Below are 14,688 nucleotides of genomic sequence, written 5' to 3'. Positions count from 1 at the left end.
CCACTATACTGCTTTGGAAATATCTACAAATTGTATTTCATGCCAATAAAGCAATCTGAATATGAATGAAAGAGAGCGACAGCGAGAGGGGGGATAGAGAGCGGGGAAAGAAGGGGGAGAGAGGGATAGAGATAGTTGGGGATACGGAGGAGGAGAAGAAGGAGGAGAAGGAGAAGAAGAAGGGGAGAGAGAGATAGAGGGGTAGAGAGAGAGGGGGATTGAAATGGGAAAAGGATGCGAGATGAAGAACGAGACAGAGAGGAAAAAATATAGAAAGGTAAGGGAAACCAGAGGAGAAAAGAGTAGAATAAGATATATTATATAAACACACTATATCTCATTCCAAAATCATATAAATTATTATGGAGCTGGTCCCCCTTTGCTGCTATAACAGTCTCCACTCTTCTGGGAAGGCTTTCAACTAAACTCAGCAAAAAAAGAAACGTCTATTTTTCAGGACCCTGTCTTTCAAAGATAATCAGTAAAAATCCAAATAACTTCACAGATCTTCATTGTAATGGGTTTAAACACTGTTTCCCATGCTTGTTTAATGAACCATAAACAATTAATGAACATGCACCTGTGGAACGGTCATTAAGACACTAACAGCTTACAGACGGTAAGCAATTAAGGTCACAGTTATGAAAACTTAGGACACTAAAGAGGCCTTTCTCCTGACTCTGAAAACACCAACAGAAAGATGCCCAGGGTCCCTGCTCATCTGTGTAAACGTGCCTTAGGCATGCTGCAAGGAGGCATGAGGACTGCAGATGTGGCCAGGGCAATAAATTGCAATGTCCGTACTGTGAGACGCCTAAGAGAGCGCTACAGGGAGACAGGACGGACAGCTGATCATCCTTGCAGTGGCAGACCACGTGCAACAACACCTGCACAGGATTGGTACATCCGAACATCACACCTGCGGGACAGGTACAGGATGGCAACAACAACTGTCGAGTGCGGTTCCTTGGAAAAGTTGCACAGGGCGGGGTCGAGGCCCAGGGTCTCGAGCTTGATGACGAGTTTGGAGGGTACTATGGTGTTAAATGCTGAGCTGTAGTCGATGAACAGCATTCTCACATAGGTATTCCTCTTGTCCAGATGGGTTAGGGCAGTGTGCAGTGTGGTTGCGATTGCGTCGTCTGTGGACCTATTGGGTCGGTAAGCAAATTGGAGTGGGTCTAGGGTGTCCGGTAGGGTGGAGGTGATATGGTCCTTGACTAGTCTCTCAAAGCACTTCATGATGACGGAAGTGAGTGCTACGGGGCGGTAGTCGTTTAGCTCAGTTACCTTAGCTTTCTTGGGAACAGGAACAATGGTGGCCCTCTTGAAGCATGTGGGAACAGCAGACTGGGCTAAGGATTGATTGAATATGTCCGTAAACACACCAGCCAGCTGGTCTGCGCATGCTCTGAGGACGCGGCTGGGAATGCCGTCTGGGCCTGCAGCCTTGCGAGGGTTAACACGTTTAAATGTTTTACTCACCTCGGCTGCAGTGAAGGAGAGCCCGCAGGTTTTGGTAGTGGGCCGTGTCAGTGGCACTGTATTATCCTCAAAGCGGGCAAAAAAGGTATTTAGCCTGTCTGGGAGCAAGACATCCTGATCCGCGACGGGGCTGCTTTTCTTTTTGTAATCCGTGATAGACTGTAGACCCTGCCACATACCCCTTGTGTCTGAGCTGTTGAATTGCGATTCAATTTTGTCTCTGTACTGGGACTTAGCCTGTTTGATAGCCTTGCGGAGAGAATAGCTACACTGTGTGTATTCGGTCATGTTTCCGGTCACCTTGCCCTGGTTAAAAGCAGTGGTTCGCGCTTTCAGTTTCACGCGAATGCTGACGTCAATCCACGGTTTCTGGTTTGGGAATGTTTTAATCGTTGCTCTGGGTACGACATCGTCAATGCACTTCCTAATGAACTCGCTCACCGAATCTGCATATTCATCATTGTTGTTGTTGGACGCCGTGCGGAACATATTCCAATCCGCGTGATCAAAGCAGTCTTGAAGCGTGGATTCAGATTGGTCGGACCAGCGTTGAACAGACCTGAGCGCGGGAGCTTGTAGTTTTAATTTCTGTTTGTAGGCTGGAATCAACAAAATGGAGTCGTGGTCAGCTTTTCCGAAAGGAGGGCGGGGGAGGGCCTTATATGCGTCGCGGAAGTTAGTATAACAATGGTCCAGAGTTCTGCCAGCCCTGGTCGGACAATCGATGTGCTGATAGAATTTAGGGAGTTTTGTTTTTAGATTAGCCTTGTTAAAATCCCCAGCTACGATGAATGCAGCCTCAGGGTGTGTGGTTTCCAGTTTACAGAGAGTCAGATAGAGTTCGTTCAGGGCCATCGATGTGTCTGCTTGGGGGGGAATATATACGGCTGTGATTATGACCGAAGTGAATTCCCTTGGTAGATAATGCGGTCTACATTTGATTGTGAGGAGTTCTAGATCAGGTGAACAGAATGACTTTAGTTCCTGAGTGTTGTTATGATGGTCACACCACGTCTCGTTAATCATGAGGCATACCCCCCCGCCCCTCTTCTTACCAGAAAGATGTATGTTTCTGTCTGCGCGATGTGTGAAGAAACCAGCTGGCTGCACCGACTCCGTTAGCGTCTTTTCAGTTAGCCATGTTTCCGTGAAGCAGAGCACGTTGCAATCCCTGATGTCTCTCTCGAATGTTACCCGTGCTCGGATTTCATCGACCTTATTCTCAAGAGACTGGACATTGGCGAGTAGTATGCTAGGGAGTGGAGCGCGATGTGCTCGTCTCCGAAGCCTGACCAGGAGACCGCTACGTTTGCCCCTTTTTCGGCGTCGTGTAGCTTCGCCGGCTGGGATCAGGTCCATTGTATTGGGTGGAAGGCAAGACACTGGATCCGTTTCGGGAAAGTCATATTCCTGGTAGGAAGGGTGGTTAGTTGACGTTAATCGTATATTCAGTAGTTCCTCCCGGCTGTATGTAATGAAACTTAAGATCACCCGGGGTACCAATGTAAGAAATAACACATAGAAAAACAAAATACTGCATATTTTCCAAGGAACGCGAAGCAGCAGCGCCTCTTCAACCTCAGGAGGCTGAAGAAATTCGGCTTGTCACCAAAAGCACTCACAAACTTCTACAGATGCACAATCGAGAGCATCCTGTCGGGCTGTATCACCGCCTGGTACGGCAACTGCTCCGCACACAACCGTAAGGCTCTCCAGAGGGTAGTGAGGTCGGCAGAACGCATCACCCAGGGCAAACTACCTGCCCTCCAGGACACCTACACCACCCGATGTCACAGGAAGGCCATAAAGATCATCAAGGACAACAACCACCCAAGCCACTACCTGTTCACCCCGCTATCATCCAGAAGGCGAGGTCAGTACAGGTGCATCCAAGCAGGGACCGAGAGACTGAAAAACAGCTTCTATCTCAAGGCCATCAGACTGTTAAACAGCCACCACTAACATTTAGCGGCCGCTGCCAACAAACTGACTCAGCTCCAGCCACCTTAAAAATGGGAATTGATGGAAATTATGTAAAAATGTACCACCAGCCACTTTAAACAATGCCACCTAATATAATGTTTACATACCCTACATTACACATCTCTTATGTATATGTATATACTGTACTCTATATCATCTACTGCATCTTGCCATCTTATGTAATACATGGACCACTAGCCACTTTAAACTATGCCACTTTATGTTTACATACCCTACAGTACTCATCTCATAGGTATATACCGTACTCTATACCATCTACTGCACCTTGCCTATGCCGTCTGTACCATCACTCATTCATATATCTTTATGTACATATTCTTTATCCCTTTACACTTGCGTGTATAAGGTAGTAGTTGCGGAATTGTTAGGTTAGATTACTTGTTGTTATTACTGCATTGTCGGAACTAGAAGCACAAGCATTTCGCTACACTCGCATTAACATCTGCTAACCATGTGTATGTGACTAATAAATTTGATTTGAATTTGATTTGAACTGCCTGAGTTACACCAGGAATGCACAATTCCTCCATCAGTGCTCAGACTGTCCGCAATAGGCTGAGAGGCTGGACTGAGGGCTTGTAGGCCTGTTGTAAGGCAGGTCTTCACCAGACATCACCGGCAACAACATCGCCTATGGGCACAAACCCACCGTCGCTGGACCAGACAGGACTGGCAAAAAGTACTCTTCACTGACGAGTCGCGGTTTTGACTCACAAGGGGTGATGGTCGGTTTCGCGTTTATCCACGAAGGAATGCACGTAACACCGAGGCCTGTACTCTGGAGCGGGATCGATTTGGAAGTGGAGGGTCCGTCATGGTCTGGGGCGATGTGCCACAGCATCATCGGACTGAGCTTGTTGTCATTGCAGGCAATCTCAACGCTGTGCATTACAGGGAAGACATCCTCCTCCCTCGTGGTACCCTTCCTGCAGGTTCATCTTGACATCACCCTCCAGCATGACAATGCCACCATCCATACTGCTCGTTCTGTGCGTGATTTCCTGCAAGACAGGAATGTCAGTGTTCTGCCATGGCCAGCGAAGAGCCCGGATCTCAATCCCATTGACCACGTCTGGGACCTGTTGGATCGGAGGGTGAGGGCTAGGTCCATTCCCCCCAGAAATATCCGGGAACTTGCAGGTGCCTTGGTGGAAGAGTGGGGTAACATCTCACAGCAAGAACTGGCAAATCTGATGCAGTCCATGAGGAGGAGATACACTGCACTACTTAATGCAGCTGGTGGCCACACCAGGTACTGACTGTTATTTTTTATTTTGACCCCCCACCCCCTTTGTTCAGGGACACATTATTCAATTTCTGTTAGTCGCATGTCTGTGGAATTTGTTCAGTTTATGTCTCAGTTGTTGAATCTTGTTATGTTCATACAAATATTTACACATGTTAAGTTTGTTGATAATAAACACAGTTGACAGTGAGAGGACGTTTCTTTTTTTTCCTGAGTTTAGATGTTGGAACATTGCTGCGAGGTCTTGCTTCCATTCAGCCACAAGAGCATTAGTGAGGTCGGGCACTGATGCTGGGTGATTAGGCCTGGCTCGCAGTCGGCGTTCCAATTTATCCTAAAGGTGTTCGATGGGGTTGAGGTCAGGGTTTTGTGAAGGCCAGTAACGTTCTTCCACACATCATTATCTAGTCCCTGGAAGCTCGTAGAAATGCAATCAGCAGAATGGATATTCCAATTCAAAGCAATGACCACCGGGAGTATGTACATCGGCGGCCATATTGGATGCACTATTTGGAACACTCGATGAATTGAAGCTTATCATTTCCATAGAAATTCATATAGAACTAATCTATGGCCTGTCTATTGATTCTCTATCTATGTGGGCGCTCCTATCCATCGATGCTCCATTGCCCAATGCCCATAGTTCCAGTAGCTACTTCTCTGCACAGAAAACACACCTAGGTTGACTCATAAATATTCTTCAACAATATTCAGTGATGTTTCATTCATACAGCGCAACTGTCATACATTTGAGACATTTAGAGAAATTGAAGGGTAAACAACTCCCACAATGAAAACTGGCCCGAATCCACAGTCCATAGAAAAATAAGTCCAGGTCAAACACCAAACAACATAGGAGGAATGTTTGGTATAAATCCACCAAAACTACACTAATGTTCACTCCAAACAAACCTGGTTTCCATGGTTTTCATGCAGACGGTCTACCAGGAAGTCCCAGAAGTTCTCCATACTTTGAGCCTGAACAACGGTCAAACTATGATGCAGACTGTCCTTAACTTACACACACAAATAGACACTACCTAGTGGCTACAGAACCCGAATGAGGTAAACTAGCTAACCTTCTCTCATGGTACTGTGGTGGTAATGTATCTACAGTCTCTGGTGGCTTGGTACAAAGTCTGAGCTCTACTCCTGTTTCACAAGCTATCAGAATTCACAATGGACTTGTCAGAAAGGCACAGGGAGGGGTGTGTGTGTCTGTGCATTTGTGTATAGACAGAGGCCTGCAGTGGATGAAAACAGGCTCTCTGCAATGTTATTGGAAACCCTCTGAATTATTCACTCTCTCTCTCTCTCTCTCTCTCTCATCTACACTAAATAAATTATCCTGGGGAAGGCAAAAATAACATGTTCTTCTGATGAACGGCAAACTGCCAGAAAGGAGAAGTAAATGACACTATAGTACAGTACGCATAAGGTCATTATAGCACAGTCTTAACCCACCTCTCTTTCTCTCTCTCTCTGATATATTCAAGGGGCTTTATTGGCATGGGAAACATACAGTGGGGAGAACAAGTATTTGATACACTGCCGATTTTGCAGGTTTTCCTACTTACAAAGCATGTAGAGGTCTGTAATTTTTATCATAGGTACACTTCAACTGTGAGAGACGGAATCTAAAACAAAAATCCAGAAAATCACATTGTATGATTTTTAAATAATTAATTTGCATTTTATTGCATGACATAAGTATTTGATCACCTACCAACCAGTAAGAATTCCGGCTCTCACAGACCTGTTAGTTTTTCTTTAAGAAGCCCTCCTGTTCTCCACTCATTACCTGTATTAACTGCACCTGTTTGAACTCGTTACCTGTATAAAAGACACCTGTCCACACACAATCAAACAGATTCCAACCTCTCCACAATGGCCAAGACCAGAGAGCTGTGTAAGGACATCAGGGATAAAATTGTAGACCTGCACAAGGCTGGGATGGGCTACAGGACAATAGGCAAGCAGCTTGGTGAGAAGGAAACAACTGTTGGCGCAATTATTAGAAAATGGAAGAAGTTCAAGATGACGGTCAATCACCCTCGGTCTGGGGCTCCATGCAAGATTTCACCTCGTGGGGCATCAATGATCATGAGGAAGGTGAGGGATCAGCCCAGAACTACACGGCAGGACCTGGTCAATGACCTGAAGAGAGCTGGGACCACAGTCTCAAAGAAAACCATTAGTAACACACTACGCCGTCATGGATTAAAATCCTGCAGCGCACGCAAGGTCCCCCTGCTTAAGCCAGTGCATGTCCAGGCCTGTCTGAAGTTTGCCAATGACCATCTGGATGATCCAGAGGAGGAATTGGAGAAGGTCATGTGGTCTGATGAGACAAAAATAGAGCTTTTTGGTCTAACTCCACTCGCCGTGTTTGGAGGAAGAAGAAGTATGAGTACAACCCCAAGAACACCATCCCAACCGTGAAGCATGGAGGTGGAAACATCATTCTTTGGGGATGCTTTTCTGCAAAGGGGACAGGACGACTGCACCGTATTGAGGGGAGGATGGATGGGGCCATGTATCGCGAGATCTTGGCCAACAACCTCCTTCCCTCAGTAAGAGCATTGAAGATGGGTCGTGGCTGGGTCTTCCAGCATGACAACGACACGAAGCACACAGCCATGGCAACTAAGGAGTGGCTCCGTAAGAAGCATCTCAAGGTCCTGGAGTGGCCTAGCCAGTCTCCAGACCTGAACCCAATAGAAAATCTTTGGAGGGAGCTGAAAGTCCGTATTGCCCAGCGACAGCCCCGAAACCTGAAGGATCTGGAGAAGATCTGTAGGGAGGAGTGGGCCAAAATCCCTGCTGCAGTGTGTGCAAACCTAGTCAAGAACTACAGGAAACGTATGATCTCTGTAATTGCAAACAAAGGTTTCTGTACCAAATATTAAGTTCTTCTTTTCTGATGTATCAAATACTTATGTCATGCAATAACATGCAAATTAATTACTTAAAAATCATACAATGTGATTTTCTGGATTTTTGTTTTAGATTCCGTCTCTCACAGTTGAAGTGTACCTATGATAAAAATTACAGACCTCTACATGCTTTGTAAGTAGGAAAACCTGCAAAATCGGCAGTGTATCAAATACTTGTTCTCCCCACTGTATGCTTACATTGCCAAATTAAGTGAAATAGATCATAAACCAAAGTGAAATAAACAATACAAAAATGTACAGGAAACATTACAATCACAAAAGTTCCAAAAGAATAAAGACATTTCAAATGTCATTTATGTCTATATACAGAGTTGTAATAAAGGTACAAAAGGGAAAATAAATAAACATAGGTTGTATTTACAATGGTGTTTGTTCCTCACTGGTTGCCCTTTTCTTGTGGCAACAGGTTACAAATCTCGCTGCTGTGACTGCACACTGTGATATTCTACCCAAAATTGGATTTGTTTTCGAATTCTTTGTGGGTTTGTGCAATCTGAGGGAAATATGTGTCTCTAATATGGTCATACATTTGGCAGGAGGTTAGGAAGTGCAGCTCAGTTTCCACCTAATTTTGTATGGGCAGTGTGCACATAGCCTGTCTTCTCTTGAGAGCTGGGTCTGCCTTTGGTGGCCAAGCAAGGCTATGCTCACTGAGTCTGTACATAGTCAAAGAGTTCCTTAATTTTGAGTCAGTCACAGTGGTCAGATATTCTGCCATTGTGTACTCTCTGTTTAGGGCCAAATAGCATTTTAGTTTGCTCAGTTGTTTTGTAAATTCTTTCCAGTGTGTCAAGTAATGGGTCTAATTGCGTTGCTGTCCTGGGGCTCTGTGGGGTCTGTTTGTTGTTGTGAACAGAGCCCCAGGACCAGCTTGCTTAGGGGCCTCTTCTCCAGGTTCATTTCTCTGTAGGTGATGGCTTTGTTATGGAAGGTTTGGGAATCGCTTCCTTTTAGGTGGTTGTAGAATTTAACGGCTCTTTTCTGGATTTTGATCATTAGCGGGTATCGGCCTAATTCTGCTGTGCATGCATTATTTGGTGTTTTACGTTGTACACAGAGGATATTTTTGCAGAATTCTGCATGTAGAGTCTCAATTTGGTGTTGGTCCCATTTTGTGAATTCTTGGTTGGTGAGCGGACGTCACAGTCAAAAAGGGCAATGGGTTCTATAACTGATTCAAGTATTTTTAGCCAGATCCTAATCGGTATGTCAAATGTTATGTTCCTTTTGATGGCAAAGAAGGCCCTTCTTGCCTTGTCTCTCAGATCGTTCACAGCTTTGTGGAAGTTACCTGTGGCGCTGATGTTTAGACCGTGGTATGTATATTTTTTGTGTGCTCTAGGACAACGGTGTCGAGATGGAATTTGTATTCGTGGTTCTGGCAACTGGACCTTTTTTGGAAAACCATTATTTTTGTCTTACTGAGATTTACTTTCAGGGCCCAGGTCTGACAGAATCTGTGCAGAAGATCTAGGTGCTGCTGTAGGCCCTCCTTGGTTGGGAACAGAAGCACCAGATCATCAGCAAACAGTAGACATTTGACTTCAGATTCTAATAGGGTGAGGCCAGGTGCTGCAGGCTGTTCTAGTGCCCTCGCCAATTCGTTGATATATATGTTGAAGAGGGTGGGGCTTAAGCTGCATACCTGTCTCAACCCCCGGCCCTGTGGAAAGAAATCTGTGTTTTTTGCCAATTTTAACCGTACACTTGTTGTTCGTGTACATGGATTTAATAATGTTTAATGTTTTTCCCCCAACACCACTTTCCATCAATTTGTAGAGCAGACCCTCATGCCAAATTGAGTCGAAAGCTTTTTTTAAATCATCAAAGCATGAGAAGACTTTGCCTTTGTTTGTTTGTTAGGGTGTGCAGGGTGAATACGTGGTCTGTCGTACGGATGTGAGGATGATGTTAAAGAGTTTAAGTATAGCCAATTGGAATTTGTGGTCTGTATATTTTATAATTTAATTTAGGACACCATCAACCCAACAGGCTCTCTCTCTCTCTCGCGGGTGCGCACGCACGCACGCACGCACGCACGCACGCACGCACGCACACACGCACACACACACACACAAACAACGTTAGTACCAGCAGCAACTCCATGAGAGCTGGTGGTTGGCTCTAAACCAGATGTACATTGTGCTGTCTGAAATTAATAAAAGACAAACAGAGCTAATTAATGAGTCTCTCAACAACAGGATAGGAGACAGACAGTGATCTAGCAGGGCTCTGTTTGTTAAGTATAGTGTGTGTGCGCATGTGTGTGCGCATGTGTGTGATAAACCACTATGCTGATGGCTTTGACCTTCTCAGGGGATGCGTGTGATCTGATACAATGGCATCAACTCCTCACATCTCTAGACAGTGTCAGGCTCTTATGACTAAAATTCAACAAACATTACCTCAGCTCACCGCTCATGCGGCACACCTTTCGGATAATATGATAAGCTTGAATGTGTTTGTGTGTGTGTTGCGTGACTCTACTAAAACCCAAATGACTGCCTGCTCCCAGACATGAGTCCGTTGTTGTCTCCAGAGGTCTGAGTGAGTACAAAGAATCTCTCTCCATCATTTCTTCCCCTTTTGAAGAGGCACAGTCTTTTATACTCGGAGGGGATTTCTCAAGCTAGCGTGACAGTAGTAAAGTGTTCATCCATCCACTAGCCACTCTCATCACTACTATGCCCCCTGGGTAGTTATACAGAAGAGTAAGAGCTCCAGTGGCGTAAACCCTCCACCCCCCTCTCCCCACCACCTCAACCCACCAACCTCCCTGTACCAGCCCCCCTCCCCGACCATAAACGTGCATGAAGGCAGTCCCCTCTTATACTTCATGTTCACCCACGACTGCGTGGCCAAGCACAACTCCAACACCATCATTAAGTTTGCTGACGACACAACAGTGGTAGGCCTGATCACCGACAACGATGAGACAGCCTATAGCGAGGAGGTCAGAGAGCTGGCAGTGTGGTGCAAGGACAACAACCTCTCCCTCAATGTGAATAAGACAAAGGAGCTGATCGTGGACTATAGGAAAAGAAGGGCCGGATATGCCCCCATTAACATCGACGGGGCTGAGGTGGAGCGGGTCGAGAGTTTCAAGTTCCTTGGTGTCAACATCACCAACAAACTATCATGGTCCAAACACACCAAGACAGTTGTGAAGAGGGCACGACAACACCTTTTCCCCCTCAGGAGACTGAAAAGATTTGGCATGGGTCCCCAGATCCTCAAAAGGTTATACAGCTGCACCATCGAGAGCATCCTGACCGGTTGCATCACCACCTGGTATGGCAACTGCTCGGCATCTGACCACAAGGCACTACAGAGGGTAGTGCGTATGGCCCAGGGGTGGCAGGTAGCCTAGTGGTTAGAGTGTTGGGCCAATAACCGGAAGGTTGCTGGATCGAATCCCCGAGCTGACAAGGTAAAAATCTGTCGTTCTGCCCCTGAGCAAGGCAGTTAACCCACTGTTCCCCGGGTGCCGAAGACATGGATGTCGATTAAGGCAGCCGCCCGGACCTCTCTGATTCAGAAGGGCTGGGTTAAATACGGAAGACACATTTCAGTTGAATGCATTCAGTTATACAACTGACTAGGTATTCCCCCTTTCCTGACATCCAGGACCTATATACTACGCGGTGTCAGAGGAAGGCCCAAAAAATGGTCAAAGACTCCAGTCACCCAAGCGGTACCGGAGCGCCAAGTCTAGGACCAAAAGGCTCCTTAACATTTCTACCCCTGCTGAACAATTAATCAAATGGCCACCCGGACTATTTACATTGACCCTCTGCTACTCATCTATGCATATTCACTTTACAAATGACATTGACTCGGTACCGGTACCCCTGTAACAAGGGTTGGGTTATTGTTATGTAATTTTCTTGTGTTACTTGTTGATTGTTTTTTTACTTTACTTTACTTTTTTACTTGTGTTACTTGTTTTTTTATATATGTATTTTTTTTTACTTTAGCTTATTTAGTAAATATTTCCTTGACTCTATTTCTTGAACTGCATTGTTGGTTAAGGGCTTGTAAAGTAAGAATTTCACGGTAAGGCATGTTGTATTTGGCGCATGTGACAAATAAAATTTGATTTGATTTGTTTGACATCAGCATGCCATCTCCCTGAATGAGACAGGAGTCTCCCTAAATGCAACAAAGTCAAACTTTGGTGGGGGGGTGTCTCTAAATAATGCTAATTTAACTATTCTCCTATTTGTTTAAAATGCAATTTGTACTGCTACAGTGGTACATTTTTAAATAAAAGCTTATTCCAAATTAAACGAACATGCCCACCTCTGTGTCAAAAAAAAAAAAAAGAAGACACGTCTTTACTATTAGGCACATAAAAAACATTCTGAAAACATAGGAGGTACCGTGAAAAAAATAGTGACCCCTGAATGTCACAGTATAATTCGCACTCTGTAATTCAGCAATACTCTCTGACTCTTCCCTCACTCTCTCATGCTCGCTTCTCCATCCTCCCCTTTTCTTCCTTCCTCTCTTAACCTACACTCTACCCCCTTCCGCCTCTTATCAGTGTCAGGCTGTCTCGGTCTGGCAGGCCAAGGCAGCTCCATTTGCAAGGCTGACTGTGTAGTGGAGAAGCTGAGAGAGGAAAGGTGGCGTGCGACCACAGAGCTAGGAGGAATACTGATGAGATGAGACCGCTGGTCAAACGATTCAACCAACCTACCCGCGCTATAGCTACTGCAGCAGTCAAAAGGGGAGGGCAGGAGAGGAGGATCATTTGTCCTCACAGCCACCATTCAGAAAGCAAAACCAGTGTGTGACAAACAACCCCTCTGAGGGAGAGAGGGATAAAGAAGGAAGAGAAAAAGAGAGATGAAGTGTTAGAGATTTGAAGTGAGAAGGGGACGGTGAGACAGAAAAGAGGTAAAGAGAAAGATAAATGATGGAGAGAGGAAGAAGTGAGAGGGGTCTAATCTTGTGGTCTTGAAGCCAGAAGGATATGTGTTATTCAGCTCTTCTGCTGTTTCCTTTCTGGATCATGATCCAATACATTCAACATCCAACCAAACCTTTTCCTAGGCTGTGTCTCAATAGTCTAAAGTTGATTCCTATTTTCCTTACCTCCTCTCCTATTGTACTGATTTGAAAGAACTGGACAGACGAGCTAATTTCATAGTTAGCATCCTCCATATTGCTCTCACCTATCTTGTCTTTTCATATAAATAAAGATAGAGAAAGGAGACGAGGGAAGGAAAGGAAGCCACTTCAGACTATTAAGAGACCCTTCTTCTTTCCTGTCCTGACCAGTCTGAGGTTGTAACTCAAGCTGCTATCTACTGTATCTTTATATAAGAATTACATCATTATTAAGCAACCAGCTCCATTACAGTGTGTCAGGTGACCACACACATGCACACGCATTTATGCACGCGTGCACACACACTCACTAACACACGCGCACACACACAGGTGAGGTGACTAAACCCACACACACACACTAGTGTTAGTCTGTATAAAACCAGTACTCACGTCGCCCCCTAGTGAGGGCTGCAGGTCACAACACTCAGCGGTGGGACTCAGGTCCTGTCTCATCACCCAGATGGGTTCTTTAGGCTCATCAGGGGTGTAGGGTGACCTCACCGTCCTGGTCTTCACCTCCTCTATGGCCTCCTTGATGTCCTTTATGGCCAGGGTGATGGCGTCTCTTTTCTCACGACTGTTACGAACCCCAGACGAGTCCTCAGAGGGACTGTCTGCTGGGGCTGGAACGTTCTCTCCTTCTCTCTCATCCCCCTCAATCTCCATCTCTCCCTTGGGATGTTTGGAGTCTGTGGGGGCGTCGGATTGGGAGTTGTAAGAGTCTCCCTCTTCCTCTCCTCCTTTCATCATGTCTTCTTTGTCCCCTCCCTCCCCCAACCCAGCAGCAGCTCTCTCCAGACTCTGAGAGCTGGCACTCTCTCTGACTTCCGTTATGATCATGTTGATGTCCTCTTCACCGTCCTGGTCGCAGCTGTCTGCCCGCGGGTACGGAGCAAACTCCGCCTCCTTCTCAGGGCTGTCTGACTCGCCGTCCGAGCGCTCATCATAGTGGTGCAGCCTCGACCCCACTGCCTCCTGCTGCCAGTAGTCCCCGCCCCCGTCCCTCCCCTCAAACAGACGGAACCCCGCCTTTCTCTGCTGGAGGTTCTCGTTGGCATTTGTAGGCCCCGCCCCCTCAGCAGCAGCAGCAGAGGGGGCGTCGCTGATCTCCTCATACACATGTTCTGTCAGGGAGTAGTGGTAGGCTTCAGAATATGCCTCGTCTTTAGGCTCCATCCCTTCCTCGACGCTGCTGTCCCGTCCCCCCGGCACCCTGGCCCCTCCCCCATGGAGGTTGAGAGGTTGGGTGTAGACGTAGTTAGAGTAACCACCCCCAGGGTTCAAGGTTTCCTCTGCCTCCTCCTGACTGGGGGGTCTCCCAACGTCTGGTAGGGGTTCCCGGGGTAAGGGAGGGGGCTGAGGGGGGTAGTTGAGGTTCAGGTTGGGCTGAGGGTGGGTATGGTGCTGCTCTGACTCAGCGCTCTCTGTGTATCCCTCCGCCTCTGGGCGAAGCATCACCTCGTAAGTACCGCCCTCGTCCTCTGCCTCAAGATCTTGGGCCATGACGCAGTCGCCCTCCGCCCGGTCTGTGTGTGTGTGGAAAGCGCTCTCCGTGCTGGCCGAACGGGCTAACGCAGAGTTATCCCCCTCTATCTCCCTCTCTCTATACCTCCCTCTCTCCTCCTCATCCTCCTCCGGCTCTTCTCGTTCTGGGGGTAGAGAGTGAACAGGCTGTGGGGTTGGCAGAGGTTGTTGTTGTTGTTGGTGTACCCTCTCAGCCTCTCTCTGCTGTCTCTGTATGTGTCTCTGCTGCTGTGCTCTGAGCCTGGCCTCACTGTCCCCCTGTCTGCGGTAACGTGTCACTGCAGGACGCAGGATTGGCTGTGACTGACCCTGGGCCTGCTGCTGCTGCTGGGGTTGGGGAGGGGACTGGGCCCC

General features: G+C 46.8%; 1 protein-coding gene across 6 annotated transcripts in view; it reads right to left on the bottom strand.

The window, feature by feature from the left end:
- LOC139576361 (amyloid-beta A4 precursor protein-binding family A member 1-like) overlaps positions 1–14,688 on the bottom strand; it is a 118,905-nt gene that overhangs the window by 26,018 nt on the left and 78,199 nt on the right. For all 6 annotated transcript variants that reach the window (XM_071402390.1, XM_071402395.1, XM_071402396.1 and 3 more), the window contains one exon: positions 13,201–14,688. This exon is cut by the window's right edge. In XM_071402390.1, coding sequence (XP_071258491.1) covers positions 13,201–14,688 — 1,488 coding nt within the window. The remainder of the gene's footprint in view (positions 1–13,200) is intronic.

Source organism: Salvelinus alpinus, chromosome 5, assembly GCF_045679555.1.
Source record: "Salvelinus alpinus chromosome 5, SLU_Salpinus.1, whole genome shotgun sequence".
NCBI classification, from domain to species: Eukaryota; Metazoa; Chordata; class Actinopteri; order Salmoniformes; family Salmonidae; genus Salvelinus; species Salvelinus alpinus.
This window is presented reverse-complemented; position numbering and strand designations above follow the sequence as displayed.